We start from the raw sequence: 20969 nt of genomic DNA on the forward strand, positions 1-20969 counted from the left end.
GCCTTTGGCTTGTCTGATATACTGCTCTGTGTTGGAAAGCAACTGTTAGTTTTTAATTCAATTGGTATTTTACACATACAGTTGTAAGCGTGACAGGTTAAAGGTTTGTTTACATTCCACTGTAAAAAGCAACATGCGCGCCAGAGTCAAGACAGACTCTCTCTAGGACCCAGTCTGGCATTTTACATCCATACTCCTCCTGTCTCGCGACATGATAAGAAATGGATTACACCTGAAATAGTTTCATGTCATGGTATGTCTCTCTTATACAATGGTTGTTTCAGGAAACTGCCAGAGAGACAGAGAGATGTGCCTGAGACATTAATAACTGTGTTTTTCACAGGAAGAAACTAAAAGCAATGAGTATAATTTTTGCGTCTCTTCATAACAGAAGTGAATTTTTGATTCAAGATTTTGAAAGCATGTTCAGTTACAAATAGTTTCAATGTTTTAATTACTATTGTTCCAGGTGTTGCCAGTAATGCTTTGCTTGACATTTCCTAGTATTTTTTCTAATATTTAAGTAGTTTTCCAAAAAAACATTAATAATATTAAGAAATAACTGTTTTGTGTTTGCTAATTATTTTATTGTATAATAAATACAAGGAATGAAAATGTGTCATTTTTAAACATGCAAGGTATATTACAAGCACATTCACAAAGGACAAACGGCTCCTAATCTCGACTCCTGCACAAAAATACAAAAAGTAAACGTCCGTGTTAATGGTAAATGTTCTTATCACAAACTGAATTTAATGTTCTTTAGCAAACTAACAAAACCTACTGTGTGAGATTTTAGCACAGTTTCCCTACATGAGTCAGGCAGAATTGCTATAAAGAGAAGCGTTTACTTTTTAGATAGCAGCTTGGTTCAAGTCATACTATAGAATGGAAACGTTTGATCAAGCTTTTAAATTTCAGTGTCACAGTGTTGACTAGTGGAAAAACAGTCCAATAGGTGTTGAGGTCTTCTGAGGATTTAGCTGGTCTTGGAGAAGGACTCATACAGAGCTGTGAGCTGGTCCTTCAGGTTCTGGGCGTAGGGGTCCAGTTTCTCTTTCAGGTCCTCGGCGTAGGGGGCCAGACTCTGCTGGACCAGTGCAGTTCTCTGGAGCAAGTGGGCCTGAAGCTCCTCGGTCAGGGGGACTATGGTCTGCTGGAAGTCCTCCAGGTGCTGGTCCATCCTCTGTTTAAGGTCAGTTGTGTAGGGCTCCAGCTGGGACTGCAACCCCTGCACTTTCTCCTCCATGCTCTCCCGGAGCTCTTCGGTTTTTTGAAGGATGGTGGCCTTCAGGGATTGAGAATCGGCGTAGGGGGCAACGGCCACCCTCAGATCCTCCACTCTCTGCTGAATCTGGGCCTTGAGATCCTCGGTGTAGGGCTCCAGTTTGTCCTTCATGGTGGTCAGTTCCTTCTGTGTGCGTTTCTTCAGAACTTCAGCCTCCTTGGAGATTTTGGTCACAATGTCCTGGGCCAGGGGGTGCATTTGGTTCTGCAGGGTGGTTGCATACTGACTGGCCACATTCGCACTTTCTGTAATTCTATCACTGTGGATAAGAAAAATAGAAATGTGTGAGTTTAAGCCATCTTAAGATACAGTGTCTGTGTGGAAACAGGATTATGGCTATTTTCTGTATCTGTGCAATTTTCTTACTTGACTTCCTGTCCCAGTTGAGACTCCTTAATCATTTTCAGTGTGTCCTCAGCTGTGCGTGTTGCCTGGGCAACATAATCCCAGAAAGCATCAGTGAGTTGCTCCAACTGAGGTTTGGGCTCATCAGCATAGAAGATGTTGGCTTGGCAACCTGGTGGAACATAAATACATTTAATCCCAGTCTGACACTAATTACATCTGCATGCCTTGTGACTCTATCAATTTGGATTAACTGATTTGCAAAAAAGTAATATCTATTTTTTATTGGCTCAACACACACCTTCTAGCATCTATTTTAACTTCTATTGACAGTTAGAATATGTCAGTTTGCAGTGACTTCACTTGCTATGTAAATTAGGCACAGTAATGTACTTATTTAAATGAATAATTACATTCCTATTTTAAAGCTCACAACATGAGTTACCTGTAAATGCCACAACGGTGAGCACTAAAAACACCTTCATCTTTGCTGTCAGCAGCTGTAAATCAGAGCAGAGGTGTCAATGTCCACATTCTACACAAAAATGCTCGTTCCTCTGTTCTGTTAGAGCCTTCCAGAAGGAACCCACCTGTTTGCAGTAGTTTCCAGCTGAAGTCCTGCTCAGCTCAGCAAGCCTGGGTCAGTCTGTTCAGCTAAGGCAGTATATGTATATATAGGCAGGGGAGTAGAACACAGCTAAACCCAAAGTCCAACACTGAGTGCCATGTTGTCAGGGTTTCGCTGCATTTTCACATTACAGTCCTGCTTCTAGGCTGCGGTCACATGACATTGCGCTTCAAACCTGAAATACTGATGCCCTTTAATGATCCCTGAAGACAGTTAAGAGCACATTTATGCAATTTCCAAGTTTAAATACGTTTTGGATAAGATTTGGATTATCTGGTCTGGTCTGCGCTTTCTCTCTGAACACTGGCTGTGTTCTCAATTCTCTCAAATTATCTTTAGAACATGTGTCTCCAAAGTGGACAACCAACCGGGTCACCAGAACCTTCTCCCATTATCTGTCAGAATGGGGTCAGATTTACTGTGCTGTAAATAATTAATGTTTTAGTGGAATATTTTAACATTTTAACATTGTGTTGTTATTGTGTAAAAAGCCCTTGCTATTTAGATGTTTGGTTCCCTCAGTTACGTTTCCTTGACCTTCATCAGACAGCAAATTTCAGGAACTGGAATGTGTCATCATGCTTTTTACAGATGAATGGTATTTAATCAGGCACTTTTCAAAGAGTTTTGTCCTCGCTTACACAGTAAAGCCTTAACTATTAAGTCATAGATCTTGATAAGGTACCAGTTGATGCTACCAGCCAAAATCTTTCTTTGAAGTTTATGGTCTTCGAGAGATTCGCCAAGATTGTGTGTGTTAAAACCCTCCCAACATGTTATCAGCACTCATCAGCCTGTGGGAGACTGTGATGCTCCTCCCCACCCAGACGTGCTCGTAAAGCCAGCGTGGAGGTGCAGAGTCCACTGACAACATGACACTGGACACGTTTGAGCCCTCCTGACACACACAAAATAGCAGATGTCGCCCACAGGGACAGAAAGTGAATATATGTGACTGTACTGAGCGGCCTGCGAAGTTTACTGAAATCTTTTGACTTGTAATTATCACAGGGTCTAAACATCCAGTACCAAGAATTGTTTTAAATTCTTGTTTGTCAGAAATACATTTACACAGGTGATTATTCAACACACTGCTTTCAATATTTAGAGATACCAATGAAAACCATGTCAGTCTTTGAGAAATTTATTTGTGAAATTTGAAAATAAATACCTGCTGTTTCCTCCCCTATTAAAAAAAATTGTGATGTCATAAATTTCACATAAACTGTACATACATGATCTCAGTTAATATAATCTTCCATATGTACACTATTGCTTTATCTTGCAAGGACTTTACTCCAACTGTTTGTAATAATATCAGTGGAGTTTAGTGAAGTAACTTAAGGTTAAATTGTCCTCACTAGTAAACCATCATCCCAGTCAGACTGTTCTTGGTATTTTGAGAAGATAAGCTTTTTGTATCTTTTATCCTAGCTACAGCTATGTTACATTTGTATTTTGTATAGGTACAAATTTTGCATCATGTAATTTCAAATGAAGAAATTATCATCATTAACATAAACTAGTGTCTCTGCTCACTTCACAGTTATGTTTTCATTTGATAGCTCTGACATCCTTCAGCAGGGAGTCTCTCTCTCTCTCTCTCTCTCTCTCTCTCTCTCTCTCTCTCTCTCTCTCTCTCTCTCTCTCTCTCTCTCTCTCTCTCTCTCTCTCTCTCTCTCTCTCTTGTCCTGCAGGGACAGGAATGCTCAAACCTGTAAACATGTCATAACTTGCATTGCAAGCGGTGACACTGTACCAAGGTTGCTAATGTTTGGATAACACCCGAGTTCAAACTTGCCAGAGATTGGCAGTGCAAGACTAGGTAGTCCTGTCTTTTCTGACAGGAAGATTGCATGTTTATCTGGCAGAGAGTTTGAGACCAGTGGTTGATAGTGAGTCACAGAGAAGGTGCTTTGATCTTGCTTCATCCTACTCTGTGGTGTACAAATGTGTTTTGTTTTGGTGTGATTTTTGTACGTGCGTATTATATAAAGCGCAGACTGTGGGTAATTGGACAGTGACGGTTTTTGTTGTTTTGTCATGCAAGACAAGAAAATTCCACTGTCAAGCCCTATATTCAGGTTATTGACTGTGATGAACCCATACACAGTATAACTCATTGACAGTGGTGTCTCAGTGGTTCAGGTACTGGACTAGTAATCAGAAGGTTGCTGGTTTAAGTCCTGCCACTGTTGGGCCCCTGAGCAAGAGCCTTAACCCTCAACTACTCATGTTGTGTTCAGTCAGAATTGTAAATAGTCTGTTTGTTGCCACTCAGTCAGCTGAGCCACATCCATGATCAAGCAAATATGTCTGTTTGCCATGTGTCAGTCTCATGGTGGCTTGCCTACCATCTTGCTTTCCTTATTCTGAGAAACAAGTCCAGACAGAAAGTCCACATGTAAAATCCATTCTAGCTCTCTGAATTAGCAACATAATGAGACATGACAGGCCAAGAAATAGAAGAATACCAAACTACCCATTAAACTATGATCCTCTATAATGGAGCAGCCCTGTATATCCATGACTGCCCTGTACATCTGGGCATAAATAAAGGGAAAATATAACTCTTTTTTTGCTATGAATTTATCACACCCTTTGCCTTTAACTACAAAGCTTTCTTTAACATTTGCCTGTACCAGAGAAGATGAATGCTGTAAAATCATGGAAAGCCTGTTATCGCCAGACTCCTGGTGTGCAAATTCCCTGGAGGCAGAGATTCTTGCACAGAAGATCTAAACAAGGGTCAGGTACACATGAAGCAAAGTCTCAGTCAGCTGTGGGCATAATGAGGCTCCAGCCCAACCAGCCCTGGGACAGTGTGAAACCAGAGAGTGTGCACTGCATACCTTATGATCCCTAAAGTCGCAAACATAGTGGAAAAAAAGAACCTGAAATAGCTCTGGTAGCTATTGTAAATGCCCTACTGATGTGCAAGGCATTATAACAGGCCAGTGGCCTCTGGGTCTTTCCAGTGTTGTTGGCCATGGGATGCTCACTCATGTCTGTCTGCAGGTTTTATTGCGAACTCAAGATTTTCGGCCCGTTGTAGCCTCAATGTCTGAACTGCAGTCTCATAGTAACACGGTCCCGTGGTGCCATCTTGTGGTGAGCCGCCGATACTGCAGATGAACGGTATTCTGCCACAAAAAGCCAGAATGACAAAAAGTCGCACTGTGTGTGCAAAGCATTCCGCGTACCTGCGTAATGGTGTTGGCCAGACTGAAAAAGCTGAACTAGCCAGACACAGGCAAAACAGTGGAAACATTAATGTACTGAAAACCAACTGTTCAGGTAAGAAACACAAACAACTATTGATCTTAGCACAAATAAACAACCTGACAGGTCAGAGGGAAAATAACTCAGAATCTTTCCTTCATGAAGAAAAACATCTGAGCAGATTGTTCAGATTGTTGATCTGGTTGTTTCCCAAAAGCATCACAGTGAGAAGAGCCTCATAAATGAGGGCGTTATGTTTGATCATCAATTTTTGTGAGAAACCCAGACCGGGGAATTCATTTTTTAGATGGGAAGATGTACAGTTATGTGCAAATAATAGCAGTCTAACATCACTAATGTATTTAATGACTGATTTTGGCAGAAAAGATAATACAACATGGGGGAAAAAAATTCATGAATAGGTGTAGCCGAGTAATGGGCTACCAACAGAATCAACAGTCATGACATGCACGCTGCTAATTGGGTGTAATTGACTCATTTAATGAAAGGGGCGTGTTCAAATGAATAGCAGTGTGGAGTTCAATTAGTGAGGTCATTCATTCTATGAAGAAACAGGTGTCAATTATGGCCCAATGTTGTACCTGCTGGTTTTAGCCCTTGCTCAGTGAGTAAAATGGGTGGGTCGTTCAAGACATTGTACCGAAGGAGAACGAACTTTGATCAAGAAGTTGATTGGCAAGGGGACAATATATAAAGAAGTGCAGAAAATAATTGTCTGTGCAGCTAAAATGATCTCAAATGCTTTAAATGGCAAACAAAACCCAAAACCCATGGTTGGAAAAGAAATACTACCATCTGCGTAGATCATAGAATAACAAGAATGGCAAAGAAGCATCCAATGATCAACTCCAGGGAAATCAAAGAAGATCTTCAGTTACCTGTGAGTACTGCAGCAATCAGAAGATGCCTACATGAAGCCAAACTATTTGCAAGAAACTGTCGTAAAGTACCATTGCTGAAAAAAAAAAAGACGTGTTGAAAAGGTTAGTTTGCCAAAGAACACATTGACTGGCCTAAAGAGAAGTGGCACAACATTCTATGGACAGAAGAGAGCAAGATTGTTCTTATTGGGTCTAAAGGCCACAGTTTGTGAGATGACCCATAAACACTGAAAGCCACGGTTCACTGTGAAGACTGGAGATGTAAGCATAATGGTTTGGGGATGTTTCTCATACTTTGGAGTCGGACCCATTGATTGCATACCAGGCACCATGGACCAGTTTGAATATATCAAAATACTGAAAGAGGTCATGTTGCCTTATGCTGAAGAAGAAATGCCCTTGAAATGGGTGTTTCAGCAGGACAATGACCCCAAACACACCAGCAAGTGGGCAACATCCTGGTTCCAGACCAACAAGATTGATGTTATGAAGTGGCCAGCCCAATCCCCAGACCTCAATCTGATTAGTTTGTGGAGTGACCTCAAAAATGCAGTTTTTGATGTAAAACCCAAGCATGCAGAAGAACTGTGGAATGTAGTCCAGTCAGCTTGGGCTGGAATATCTGTTTGCAGGTGTTAGATGTTGGTTGACTCCATGCCACACAGATGTAAAGCGGTTATCAGCAATAAAAGGTTATACAACTAAATGTTAGTTCAGTGATCAACAGAAAAGCTGAGTCTGTAAACAAATTGTTTATACTGTAAATGTGAGATTGTAGATAAATGAAGACACTGCTATTTCTGCTAACCAGCCCATTATTTTTTCTTCATTAAGGACTCATTCCAACTTCTGCTCATCCCTTTTTATTCAGCTTGGTGGGAGATCTTTAAAGTCAAAGTCAAATTTATTTAGACAGCATTTGTACAATAAATGTCACAACAGCTTTAAACATATCCGAGTCCAAGCCCACAGTGAGCGAGCCATGGGCGACAGTGGTGAGGAGAAACTCCATAGAGCTTGAGGAAGAAACCTTGAGAGGGTCTCATCTTCCTCTAGTGGACAACAAACACAACAACAGGAACTAAATAAGCAATAATCATAAGAACAAATAAACAAGAGGTGTATTGTGGGTTCTGTGAGCACGAGTGTGTCAAACACATCTGGTACAGAACGGAGGCACAGGCAGTCTGGAGTTATCTGGAGAGGTGGGTGGAACCACAGCAGGGGTTCGAGGGACTGGACTTAATGCATGGGCCAGGAGGGTTCAAAGATTCAGGTCTAAAACCTCACCATTTCTTCTTTTAGTTATTTATTAAAACATTTATCATGTTAAAAATGTCACAGTTTTACATCTGTAGAAAGCTAAACACTCAAGCAGATCTGAAGTGCTATATATCTGAATCCTTAATAAATATTCAAACACTTGAAGTGCTTGATGGTGTACTTTATTGGTTACGTATTAAACTTTTCCCCTAACGCATCCTATGCTTGTTCATAAAAGTAACATTGGCAAAACTCCCATGAAGTCTCCCATTATGCATGGAAGATGTTATATTTCACTATTCCAGCAGATGGGAGCACTTCCCACTATTCAGTGAAAAGCCAGTCAGAACCTGCATTTTTGAACAGAAAACAGACTAGACACAAACAAACGTGATTAAGATGATATTATGAAACAGAACATAATGAAACAGTTTTTAACAATGTGGTTTATTGATCAAATTACAAATGTAAAAGCATATTAAAGTCATAAATATCATCACTCATCTGGCCTCTTCACTCCATTACACATGTCTGATGTCCCCAGACCCTACAGTTCTGAAGAGGGTCAAGCTATTTTCAGAGTCTGTCTGGGGTACTAGATCACCTGAGGCCTGTTAAGGAAAAAGAAAACCTGAACAAACCCACTGAAATGGAGGCTTAAAACCACAGACCACCTTCTGCTGGAACAGTTCAGCCTGAGAAACCAAATCCAGGCTTCAGTGAAACATTATCTTTTCCCTGCGGTGTTACACAGGCAGTGTATCTACAGGCCTTTGCTTGACCAAGCAAAGGCCAAAATAAACAGCGTAGAGAAGACAGCTTACATTCAGGATGACCAAAGTTCTCAACCACCACATTGACGTCCCATCCAGCAGTCTAGGAGGGCTCGGAGGTTGAGTGGGCCTCCCCCCAGACTGGGCGGGCAACCACCGGGACCTCCCTTCTCAGCTCCCGCAGCCTGTCTGCATGCGGTCTCTCCGCCTCCATGGCGTTCTGCTCTTCCAGTGACTGGCGGATGAGGTCTTTCAGGCGGGGAAGTCCGAGGCCATTCAGGGCAGAGACGGGGACGGTGTGTTTGAAATGGGGGAGGCTGACAGGGACCATGTTCTCAGGCAGATCACCAAGCCCTGAGGAGAGCAGGTGGTATGGTCAGCCACCCTTAAAAAGGTCACCGGGGTCACCGGTGGTTATTTGAAATGTTTCAGGTGCTGTTTATTTTTTTTTAAAAATTAAAAAAAATTAAAAAAAAACAAAGTTCTACCCCCACCCTGACTCCTCCTTCCTCCTCCCTACCTCCCCTTGAAAAGGCATGAATCACCATCACCAACATCCCTGTGAGAAATTCATCTAGATTTTCCTTGTCGTACAAAACCCAACAGTGGGAGTAATATTCGAGACACGTCTCTACCGACGTCTAAAACCTCACATGCTGGCATTTCAGCCGCACAGGGTTCCTTCTTTTTAAACACCTCAGTGGGAGGAACCAGGCACCCACTGCCATCGCGCCTCGGCTGAACTAGTCCACCACAGGTGGTGTTTCGGAAGCACACAGTCTTCTGAATGACTCTCAATATGCTGACAGAGGTGGGCAGCGTTTGATCAGATAGGGGCTTACCCTCCTGCTTCTCCAGCTGGGACTCCAGCTCTCGGAACTTGGTCTCAGCCTCCGGCAGATCCATCTTATTGACAACCAGGATGGCAGGCTTGGACAGCAGCTCCTTGTTGTACAGCTCGAGCTCCTGGTGTAGAAGCCAAAACCCAGGCTGAGATCAGGGCTCGAAGATACGATTCTCTGCTTGTATCGAACAATACCTAAACTTCCGACAATATTCATCACTCTATAAAATATACCAGTGTTTACCCCGATCATGACAAATGCAGCATTGTGCTACAGGAAAGCACAGAGTGCGTAAACGAGGGTGAGGGTGGGGTCTGGAGCTCGGCGCCACCCTACCTTACTCAACAGCTGCACAGCCTCAAACGCAGATCTGAACGGCGTGCTGCTGGCCAGCTGAAAACCGCAGACGTCCACCTGCAACACGTGAGATGAGCCCAGATCGATGCAGTACACAGATGGGCTTGTGAGAAACTCAAACTCAGAAATACAGATCGTTTCAACGCACCACGAACAAGAGTTGTTTGGTCCTCTCCACATGCTTGAGGAACTGGTGTCCCATCCCTCTGTTCATGTGGGCGCCCTCTATCAGGCCAGGCAAGTCTGCCACCGACACCTGCGACAGGACACACAGCCTGGTCATGCGGCAGAACGACGCTGTGAGCAAGGCCCTCAGAGTGTGGCCATTTCCACGGTGATGGTGGCTCAGAAGCTGACTTTGACATGGTCTCCCTTGGTCAGGAACAGGCCATTTAAATCAGTCAGACTCCACAAGTATCCACTAGCTCAGTGGTGAAGGTACTAGACTAGTAATCAGAAGGTTGCTGGTTCAAGTCCCACCACTGCCAAGTTGCCACTGTTGGGACCCTTAACCCTCAATTACTCAAGCTGTGGACAGTCAGAATTTTAAGTCTTTTTGGATAAAAGCATCAGATAAATGCCATAAATGTAAATTTGATTGGATCGAGGGCTAACTGTCAGGGCAAAACCGAAAGGAAGGGAAAAGTTTCTTTGTGTGTTCAAGTGCGTTTGAGAACAGTTCACAGCTAGACGGCACCTGTGGCTGGTGCGTCTCAGTAAGGTGTGCTTCAAGAGGTCGTTACCTGCTTATGGTCGGTGTACATCACCTTCCCAATCTCAGGTCTCACAGTGGTGACTGGAGAAGACAGAAAAGAGTATTCCAAACAATCTCAACACTTCCAGGGCATGCTGGGAGCATTGACAGGATGCTATCACAAGGTAAAATTTGTGAGGTGCACTTGAGCGTACAACATTCATAACCAAAAACCAGTGGAGATTTATACGAGCCAACCTATTAACCTTCAAAAACTCGTTCAAATTTGCACCTTGATTCTGAAATGCTCAGTCATCATTACCTACATTTACATGAGGCGCTGTAGTTGTACAGATCCCTACAGTAATCCAATAAGCCTTTGAGAACCAAAACATATCTGTTGCGTTTCTTTTTTTGATATGAGAAAAATACTGATATTGACAGTCACCAGTGTCTCCTCTGCACCTCGACCAGTGACATGTAAGCTTCTAGAAGAAAATTCACAAAGACCCTAACAAGTGCATCACGGCCAGCAGAGGTGACTACAGACAGTACACTTAAATAATTGTCAGTCAGCTCATATGTGGATTTCTGCCTATTTTATGCCTGATTTCCGACTCTTCCCTCAAGGACGAGTGCGTACTGAAGCTTGGGACTGGAACTGACGATCCCACACAAGCCTGCACACTCCGTACTGGCAACATTTCCCTCGCTGCGCCATTTTCGAGTCCTGCGGCTCAGACATGACCTAACAAGCATGCGGTTGCCATGTGGCAGCCACAGGAAACCACCATGCAGGAGTCAAAGGAAAAAATTTACACTAGCACCAGAAATAGTATTTTGGTTTCTAATGTTAATCTCCAACTGATGTTGTCAGAATCATTCACCAAACCATTGCTGGCCAGGAGAGTCCTGTTAAGTGACATTCGACCAGTTTTCATCTTTTATCTGTAGCAGTAACATGGGTGGATGGAATTATTCTAAATCAACACATTAATTTATGCTCAGATTTTTAAAATCTGATGGTTAAAGTTGTACCTGAAAGTGTGTGTGCGGTGGTCAGTACTCACACGGGTAGCTGGCGATCTGAGGTGTGGCATGAGACAGAGCAGTCAGCAAAGAGGATTTGCCCGCATTAGGGAACCTGCATTTAAAAGAAAGAAAAAGAAAGAATCCCACTAGTTCCATTTAAGAAGTCAGTGTTCAGTCTTTTCAGCCATTCCTATCCACTCAGGAGTTAGCTGATTATAACCTGTCTTGTTCTCTGTCCCATCATGCCAGGTTTCCAGTAGCCTTTCATAAATTACCTTAAAAAGGCAGATGATGCCTGTATATACTGTAAATGCACGACAAAATTAAACAATGTTAAATGCTAGAACAGTCATGCAAGAGCCCAGTTACGGCAGACGTACACAGGGTACAAGACCATCATGAAAAGCATAAAACACATTTAAATATGACCGTATTTGGTCAGTACAGCCACTGGATGTGAGCCCTGAAATGTAGTCAATGACACTACACAGAACTTCAGTCTACCTTTCACCCAGGAAGTGGTTACAAATTAGCACTCTCATTGGGTATTAGGTACATAACATGCTTAACTATCAAAAAGCCGTTTTGTGCATTGGCATATGTAAACAGGCAGCTCAAAGTTTACACACGCGTGCAGGTGTGGCGTTCATTTAAAAGTGACTTTTGGCTGTTGTAGAAGGCTACATTCTCCACAGAGCATAAATGAGGCATTAGGCTGTGCATTCTAACATTTTAACATCAGAATATTCTTTTGGGATAATAAAGGGTTAATTAATGGGTATTTGGTCACAGAGACTTTGGCCAATATTAACATCTGATCTCTCTCTCAGAATGAAAGTTCAATGAGCACATACACAGTTGTATGAGCAGCTCTACTGTGTGCTCACAAACAAGTTTGAAACTTCCAGTCTCCAATGTATTAATAAGTGCTTGCCACGTGCGACACGCATGTTATTCTCTGTAGTCACCACATGCTTTGCTGTACAGTCTATTCTGTGTGTCTGTAGTAGATCTGAACCATATGGACAAAATATTGCGATTTTAATGCTGCATATTACAACTGAGAAACACCTTCTGAAATTCTGAACACACATTGGTGAACCCTTAAGTGTGAAGTGGTTGAAAACTGCTCTGAATTCTTTTTAATAATTATATAAATCATATTATATAATAATATAATAATATAAATATTTGTGTTTGTTTGAACATGTGAATACCTTGATTCATTAAATACCTTGATTCATTAAAACTCCCACAGAACATCAACTGGTCAGAAGGTTCAAAGGACACAAAAATGCAGTGATGTGTTAAGGAGATTATTTACATACTACAATCTTCTAGGATATTGGTATTGAAACGGTCGATATTGTGATAATGACTAGCCAATGATATATTTGTCAGCCTTAAGCACTAATTATTTCTTAATATGTTGCTATTCTATCCTAATACAGATGTTTTTAAGAAAGACTTAAAACTCAGGCTCAACGCAGTTCTCAAAAGCCCTCACCTTATGCAAATAGTGCTCATTTCAAACATTAAACACTACAACCACAAAAATAATTTAGAAAAGAAGGAGACATCCTATGAGAACTGTAATAGTGTGGGCACATGTCTGAGCGAGTGCACTGCACCTTACCCCACAAGCCCCATGTCTGCGATGAGTCGGAGGTCCAGACGGATCTGGCGGAGCTGGCCTTTACGGGGTAAAAACCTTGAGTTCAGGGATCCCCCGTGCCCCCCCCGGGCCACCAGAACCTTGTCCCCTTCGTAGTCCAGCTGCCCTGCAGCAAAAGAGAGCAGAAGACTTAAAAACTGCACCCAAAGGGCAAGAGAAAAGGAGAAGATGCCTGGATGAGGTTCACATTAGGAAACAGACATCAGTTGAGTTACTGTCAGCTGGATGGAGCAGAGAAAACAGAAACGATGAAGTATTGAGGAACTCAAGGACCCTGGCTGGGATCTCCTACACTGCAGCCTGAATCTGCCAGAGGGGGTGTGGCTTTACCTAGGACCTGACCATTATCTGTTGTCACACGGATGCCAACTGGAACAGAGATTTCCACATCCTCCCCTTTTGCGCCTTTCAGTGCACGGATACTGAAAACACAACAAGAAAAAAAAAAAAAAAGTGTCATCCTAATTCAAGATGGTTTTCTGTCATCTCAGATTTATCTGGGACCAGTGGTATTTGTACTTGGACATATCTGTCAACACTCATCTTCCCGCCTCTTCTTGAACTACTATTTTGTAAATTGACCTTAAGTGTTAAATGTGTTTTTTTTTTCTTTCTCTGCCTTAGTTGTTGGTGTTGATAAATATGGTTTTTGCCAAAATATCTTGAGACAAGATACCATAGTACCATTTTTAAAAAAAACAATTATTTATGTATTTTTCTCTTTTTGCTGTCAATGCCTAGAAACCAGAAGTAAAAACAGAATTTTAAAAGTGTAATTTTCATTTTGCCCATATTTAAGATAGCCATCTGTGGTCCATTGACTGTATATACAAGTCTAAGAGGTGGTCTCATGTTCACGGTCCACAGACTGTATATACAAATCTATGATGCGGTCTCGTGTGTGTGGGGTCCATAGACTGTATATACAAGTCTATGATGTGATCGTGTGTGTGTGGTCTCTGGTGTGGTCTCATGTAGACTGTACATACAAGTTGATTAATGCTACTCAGAAATGAACACTGAAAATGTTTACATTATTCAAACCACACAACAGTGATCTTTCAGAGATACACTGCAACTGTGGAGAACACTGCTGTCTATTCATCACAACACTATCAGAGTAACAGAAGCCATTAAAAGAACCTTAAATAAACCCTGTTCAAATCAATCATGAGAGCAATGAATCCAAGCCAGGCTACCTTGGACTGTTTTGTCAGCATACTGACCTGCAAACCGAACTGCTGTCAGTTTTATTCCCAGGTTTTAAGAAGTGGGACACTGGTACATGCAAAATAAAGAACATTTCAGAATGGGAGGGTGTGACGTGACCTACACACCTGCTGTTGGAGCCCCCGCCAGCAATGAAGCGTTTCTTGGGATATCTGTCTTTGACGCGTTTCAGAGTTAGGTGTTTTTCGGCCACCACCCACACGTCTCCTCCGGTGCCACCCTGCCCACCCAAGCGGGGCATTCCCATTCCACCACTTCCACCTCTCACATACAGTCGCAGGTTATCCACAAAGTTCCCATACTGCAGTCGGAGAGGAGGAAACCAAGAATAAAAATACAAACAAAACAGTGTCTTCCATTAGCAGCCTCACGACTACGCAAATCCAGCAGAACAGATCTGACAGATCACAAACGCAGGCAGCACATCAGCTGTGTCTGCTACTAGCACTAATCAAGACCCGTTTTCTAACAGCTCACTACCAAACATCCGCTTCCATGTGTCTGATTACTAATGAGGGATTATTGATTAGGCAGTATCGACAGAACGCATGTTTCTTACGTCACACTACAACTTAACGGCCACATAAATCCTGACTAACTTTATACCAGGTAAACCTGATGCAGAAATGTTGAAGAAGAGATTCTCATATAACCAGGAGCTGACGCTAGCTAGTCGTGCTACACGACTAACCGCTAAACGAGTTTAGTAGGACAGGAGTCTGTGGGACGCTAGCTAGCTAGGTGGCTAACTGCAGTCTCGAGCCGCACTGACTGACCTGTTAGCTAAGATAGCTAACAAAGAATCAGTGTACGTGGCTGCTTACCTTACGCCAACACACTCTGCTAATCCAAACCATATCTACACAACTTGAAACAACCAAATGATGCACTTTAAGAGTTCGACATTACAACACTTGACACAACTCTATGTGTTTTATCATCGTTTGCCAGCTAGCACGGCTAACTTGATCAAAGCATCCTCATGTGAGTTCGACAACGGTAATATAAGACACCCGTAGTGTCGAGGTCTTATTGGTCCGAAGCGGCGTCAATCACCTCGGCCCCGCCCCGGTTTGACACGCCCATCGTATCTTATTCTGCGAAACACCGTCGGCCAAACTTGCTTCACGAGAAACGTTTTGCAAGTTTTTGTTAAAACTGTTACATTTTAAAGGACTTGACTCGAAACTGGTTACTTTTGGTGTATTACTATATGTCTTTAAAAAACTTTAAACAAAATCGTTATGCACAATTTACAGTATTATCTTAAACAGATTAGTAATGACAGAGCGGATTATTACTAATATGCTTAAAGAACCAATAGTCTGCGTTTATAGTGACCACTTCTGCCTGAAGCACATAAAACATTTTGAACGACAACAATCACATGCACATGCACAACCTTTTTACTTTCAATAGCCAATAATAAAGAGGATAAAAACAAAGCGACACTAAATTAAATCTTTGCGTTATGTCTGAGGGAAGGACTTTTAACCGCCTGCTAGTTAACAGGTTACAAGGGTCAGATGTAGTGTGTAGTGGACAATAATAAAATATTTGGACAGTTTACAGGCAGATCATGAAAGATACATACAGACCCCATACTGGAATTTAAGAAACCTTAATAATTCAGCATAGCCTGCTACCCTAACCTGTCATTCTCTCCAGTCTGCTTAGTTTTGTAGGCCCTGAAATTACAATTAATAAACAAAAATGACTAACAGGTGTAGGTGAAGCCTCCAATTGTTTTATTATGTATAAAAAGTAGGTTAAATGAAACAGAAATATAGGCCCAATCATGTTGTAATTGCAGTGACTCTGGGCCTTTGTAAAGAGGCGGACAACAGCCTAAGTCATTTGACCTATGACACTAAAGCGAACTGCCAGGTGCGCTGTCTGGTCAACACCATGACGTTTGACACGTGGGCGTGCAGTGCTTTACGTTCCCCAGAAGTGCGGGCAGTCTTTTAAAACCAATTTCTCGCTCCAGCAGTAAGCAAGGCAGGGGTCTGCAGTCTCACATAACTAGCCTACAGTTTAGAAACGTGACCGGGCAGAGATCAGCTTTGTGAGTAGTGCGCTTATGTACAGAAGACCTGCTCTTCTCACACGGCATCTTACTGGTAGGCTACTTTCATTCATTAACTCAACTGATTAACGCTTTGGGCTGAATATGAACATAAGTATCCGATAGCATATGGTCCTTACAGTGTAACAGCATGCTTGACTTCATCATTTATTTTAATTTGACTATATAGACATATGTAAATGTTATAAAAACAACTTTTAAAAATGAGACTGGTATACTAGCCTTGTTTAATGTGAAAATACAGCTGACAGAAAATCCAAAAGACTTTTTTTTAATGACTTTCCAAAGTAGAGTAAAATGAAAATGAATATATTGCTATTGGTTGTCTTGGCTTCAGTTTCAACTGTTTCAAGCCTTATGCATCCAACAATGTGGTTTAGAGGCCTAATTTAAATATAAGGTTAAGGGATGATGAGTGATCATGTTAATTAATGTATATGTGGATGTTTGTGGGGTGCCAGATGTAAAAAGCTTTTGACATTTTTTAAAAAACATTTAGCATACCTTAAAAATATATCCATTTCTGTACATTTAGACAGCTAAAACATTTATTATTCATTGTAGTTTTTCAAAAATAATGTTTAAAAGTTACAGATATAAATAATAAATGACAACATTAAATATAAATGTAAATGTTAAATGTAAATATTAAATGCTAAATGTAATTGTTAAATATGTAAAATGTAAATGTTAATTATAATTGTAAATGTTAGGTGTAAATATGGGATTTGAAATCTATATATTAATATGAAAATCTACATACACGCCTCCCTGAGTTTTCTGAGTTGGTAACATTGAAATTCTACTGAGTAAAGCTAGCAAGAAACAGCTTTAAAATGGCCAATTTAGTTAATGACATATTGTACAAATGTTCCCATACTAATACTGAGTGAGCGGTGATGGCATGGGTTGGGTTAGAGTTGCTCTACAGAAAATCATCAGGACCACAAACAGGAGCAGTGTGAACCTCCACACTCCAGGGTGCGACACCTGTGATGGTAGCTACGTCAGCATCCACAGTTGCCATGCTGAACACATGTTGGAAGTTTCACACACATCATTATTATGTCGCAAGCCAGATGTAATATAGCCTACTGTCAAGCCATTATACAGACCCTTAGTTAATCTCACATTAAAGCTCTCCCTTAACTCAGCCTAAGTAACCAATGCAGCTAATCTGCTAGATAACTGGCTTCACTTTAAAAAGCATCAGCACATTTCTAGCTAACGAACTTCATTAGAGACTCTTTCCATATCAGTTGTTGACATGGGTTCCTGAATTGTTTTATTTATGTTACATCTGGTTGGCCAACCAATAATGTCATGTCTGAACCTTCCAAGGTGCATTCAGAATGAAAACCTAACAAAACGTACCCTACCTGGAGCAGCTTTAACCCCAGTGGTGCGACGTTGTGTAGAGCAGCTTTAACCCCAGTGGTGTGACGTCGTGTAGAGCAGCTTTAACCCGTGGTGTGATGTCGTGTAGAGCAGCTTTAACCCTTTCAGTGGTGTGATGTCATGTAGAGCAGCTCTAACCCCTCCCAAAACCATACAATCTATATCTGCTATGGGTACATTTGCAGTTTGATTGAGACAATTTGCCATTTCACGGCTCTGTCTTGATACTGTCTGCTCCTGGTATGTTTCAGATGCCTTTCAATATTACCATTCTTTTCTATGCAAATCACACACACACATACACACACACACACACACACACACACAGAGTAATGGTGACGTGTTGGCTAAATAACGTCTGTAGAGGCTGCAGAAAGCGGCATAGTCCTGTGTGGCGGTAACCACCATGAAAAAGGAGAGACAGAGAGAACGTAGCAGACAAAGACAGAGACAGAACGAGAGAGAGAGAGACAGAGCACAAAAGTGCATATATATATATATATATATATATATATTATATATATATATATATATATATATATATATATATAAACAACACCTTTTAGGTCAATCTATATATTTATTTATTTATTTATTGAATTTTGAAGCTGTTACAAACCCTAGTTACCAATAGCCTGAGAAATAGCCTGATAGTCATGTTCTGTTCTGTATTTGTCTGTTCATCAGTCAATGCGTTTTTTAAAGAGACATTAAAAGACATTGCCTAATTCTTTAGACTAGGAGATTGACCTAAAAGGTGTTGTTTATATATACATACATATATATATATATATATATATATATATATATATATATATATTCATATATATACATACATACATATATATATATATATGTATGTATGTATGTATGTATGTGTATATATATATATATACACATATATATATATATATATATATATATATATATATATATATATATATATATATATATATATATATATATATATATATATAATGTGTGGGTGTGGGTGTGTGCGTGAAACTGTGTACTTCACTAAAATTCTCTTTCTCTCTCTTTCTATCTGCTTGTGTGTGCGTGTTGCATCCTACATCTGCATTTAAAAGCAGTTACACTGAGCATTTATGATTACATTTAACATTTACATCTACATTTAACAAATATTTCTTTATATGGGTCATTTTTCAAACATTTTTGTTAAACTCTACAATGAACAGGAACAGTTTAGGAATAGTTATTTTCTGTCTAAACATATTGAAGTTGAGATAAATATCAATAAAATCTTACCTAAAAATGGGTAACTTTTTAAATTTGGCACCCCAAACATGTATATACACTTAGTTATGTTAGAGCGTTTGTTAGACGTTCATCGTGGCAGACATTATTGCAAAATGCAACGGCACGTTTGCTAAGTAGCCTATTCCACTTCGCTCGTGAAAGTTTACGTAGGCAACTAAAGTTTGAACCAGACACCTCTCATGTTATTCATTCTCATTTTCAGATTGACCCAATTTCCAAATATTTGCCCAAATTCTAACTTTGGCGCCCAATCATGGATTCAACGGTGGCCCGCATAGTTGGCAACCTTGGCTGCGCTCCAAGACGGTGGCGCTCCAAGTCTTTGTGCCTATTGCTGCTGGCCGCAGCCTCCGTGTGCACGCGCTCCAACCCCGCAGCGCTGAACGCGGAGGTGCCGGCGAACCTGGGCGAGATCAACGGGGAGTGCTGGGATGCGTCGTCGTTAGCGGTCATCGAAGTGCGCCGACTACGCATCGCAGACACGGTCGGGGGGTTCTGGGACTTCATGACGTACCTGCGCGCGTCCCAGCTGCCCAAGCACCAGGACCTGTTTATGAAGCTCGCGCAGGTCTTCTGGGAGCGCTACGTGGACTGTGTGCTCTCCCGCGCGCATGGTCTCGGCAGGAGGGCCGGTGTGTCACCGAGAGAGCGCATCTTGTGTTCTCACAACGCTGCGCCGCCGTGTTAGCCTTCTCACCGACACCACTGGCGTTTTTGTTTTGTTTTTGTTTTTTGTTTTTGTTTGGGGTTTTTTTTTTGGGGGGGGGGGGGTGCTGCTGTATTTGAAAACTGATTAGAGGGTTTTTTTCTGAAGCTGTCACAAACCCTAGTTACCAATAGCCTGAGAAATAGCCTGATAGTCATGTTCTGTTCTGTATATGTCTGTTCATCAGTCAATGCGTTTTTTAAAGAGACATTAAAAGACGTTGCCTAATTCTTTAGACTAGGAGATTGACCTAAAAGGTGTTGTTTAGAACTTCTTATGAATCCCATTTATTGCAGCACTGTTCTTTTAAAAACCTGAATAACCTCAAGTAAAAGTTAGATGATGTATTCATAAACATTTTGAGCAGATGTTAGCTATAAATTGCAGTGGTCAATCCAGACTGGCGTTAACAACAACATGAGATTGCTTTAGCCATAAAAGTTAAGTGTTCTTAATGATCTAAAACCGAAGAATAAAGTATTTATTTTAGTACATCAATGCACATTCAGCTTTTTCCATATAACATGTTTAAATGGAAATATAAACACTTAACATAAATATGACTAATTTATACTTAGAATACAAGTTCCTTTTGAAAGTGAGAGTATTCATTATAAGTAATATGTAAGCCAAATCTGCTGTTCCTAGGGCATCGTTTTAGTGCATTAAGCCACTTTAAATATTTCCGAACATCCTGTGCGACAGCACAACATTAACTCCTTCATTGCTGGAAGGTACCAGTTGATCACCTAGTGGATCATGTAACGTATCGCACTGCTAACAGCACAATCAGGAGTTTTAAATCCAAGGGAGTGCATGGAGTATCATAAAGATGTAAGTGTTCTGAATAAGAGCATCTGCCAAACATAGAATCATTTTTGTAGAAAAAAAGATTGAAACATTTATAGAAAGCTGTCTATTTCTAGGCTGTCAGGGTGATCCAGGTACAATGGACATATACAAGTGATTGGGGTTTAAAACTGAATTATGGATTTCAAGTGTACTATCAACCTACCAGGCTGAAGCACATATGAAACAAATTACACCGCATCCAAACGCCCCTTTGAACCCAGTGCGTCACCTGTAGCTACACCCCTTCAAATGAGTGAGTCCTCACTGTGCCAAAACACCTCCAAAACAAGAAACATAATCACCCAACTATATGGCAAATTAGTGTCCAGTCAACACCTTCATCACAAAGCATATGGAGCTCAGTCGTGACCTTACACTACAAGGGCCAG

At 41.2% G+C, this 20969-nt stretch overlaps 3 protein-coding genes across 5 annotated transcripts; 1 reads left to right on the forward strand and 2 right to left on the reverse strand.

Annotated features, from left to right (window-relative positions):
- Positions 1–565: 565 nt before the first annotated feature.
- LOC113578327 (uncharacterized) lies at positions 566–2322 on the reverse strand. Its single transcript, XM_027011517.3, has 4 exons — positions 2224–2322; positions 2079–2133; positions 1655–1805; positions 566–1547 (listed from the first exon to the last, which is right to left on the reverse strand). Exons 2-4 carry the CDS (start codon positions 2116–2118, stop codon positions 980–982), a joined length of 759 nt encoding a protein of 252 aa, XP_026867318.2. The 5' UTR covers positions 2119–2133; positions 2224–2322; the 3' UTR covers positions 566–979.
- A 4922-nt stretch (positions 2323–7244) lies between these two features.
- gtpbp10 (GTP-binding protein 10 (putative)) lies at positions 7245–15257 on the reverse strand. Of its 3 annotated transcripts, XR_014117048.1 has the most exons (11): positions 15079–15257; positions 14362–14555; positions 13355–13446; positions 12986–13130; positions 11388–11461; positions 10367–10419; positions 9772–9879; positions 9603–9680; positions 9264–9387; positions 8473–8775; positions 7315–7437 (listed from the first exon to the last, which is right to left on the reverse strand). XR_014117048.1 is itself a non-coding variant. In XM_081696845.1 (10 exons), the coding sequence occupies exons 1-10, from the start codon at positions 15109–15111 to the stop codon at positions 7319–7321; spliced, it is 1020 nt and encodes a 339-aa protein (XP_081552971.1). In that variant the 5' UTR covers positions 15112–15257; the 3' UTR covers positions 7245–7318. The 3 variants fall into 3 exon arrangements, 2 of the variants coding, with proteins under 2 accessions (XP_081552971.1, XP_026867327.2); XM_081696845.1 differs by lacking the exon at positions 8473–8775 and having other exon boundaries at positions 7245–7437; XM_027011526.3 differs by lacking the exon at positions 7315–7437 and having other exon boundaries at positions 8077–8775.
- Positions 15258–19275: 4018 nt separating this feature from the next.
- Positions 19276–19710, forward strand: LOC118242136 (protein FAM237A-like). The gene has a single exon (XM_035530687.1). It carries the CDS (start codon positions 19276–19278, stop codon positions 19708–19710), a length of 435 nt encoding a protein of 144 aa, XP_035386580.1.
- The last annotated feature ends 1259 nt before the right edge of the window (positions 19711–20969 follow it).

This window comes from Electrophorus electricus, chromosome 14 (genome assembly GCF_041902795.1).
Source record: "Electrophorus electricus isolate QZ-2024a chromosome 14, ASM4190279v1, whole genome shotgun sequence".
Lineage (NCBI taxonomy): Eukaryota > Metazoa > Chordata > Actinopteri > Gymnotiformes > Gymnotidae > Electrophorus > Electrophorus electricus.

Bases quoted from the DNA above. Each gene is read 5' to 3' on its own strand.
- LOC113578327 (XM_027011517.3), bottom strand. From the start codon at position 2,118: ATGAAGGTGTTTTTAGTGCTCACCGTTGTGGCATTTACAG. The intron at 1,806-2,078 runs GTAACTCATGTT...ATGTTCCACCAG, and splicing joins CACCGTTGTGGCATTTACAG to GTTGCCAAGCCAACATCTTC. The intron at 1,548-1,654 runs GTAAGAAAATTG...TCTTATCCACAG, and splicing joins CAACTGGGACAGGAAGTCAA to TGATAGAATTACAGAAAGTG.
- gtpbp10 (XM_027011526.3), bottom strand. From the start codon at position 15,111: ATGGTTTGGATTAGCAGAGTGTGTTGGCGTAAG. The intron at 13,447-14,361 runs GTGTGTAGGTCA...TTGTGTTTTCAG, and splicing joins GGCGGGGGCTCCAACAGCAG to TATCCGTGCACTGAAAGGCG. The intron at 10,420-11,387 runs GTGAGTACTGAC...TGTCTTCTCCAG, and splicing joins TCAGATCGCCAGCTACCCGT to TCACCACTGTGAGACCTGAG.
- LOC118242136 (XM_035530687.1), top strand. From the start codon at position 19,276: ATGGATTCAACGGTGGCCCGCATAGTTGGCAACCTTGGCTGCGCTCCA.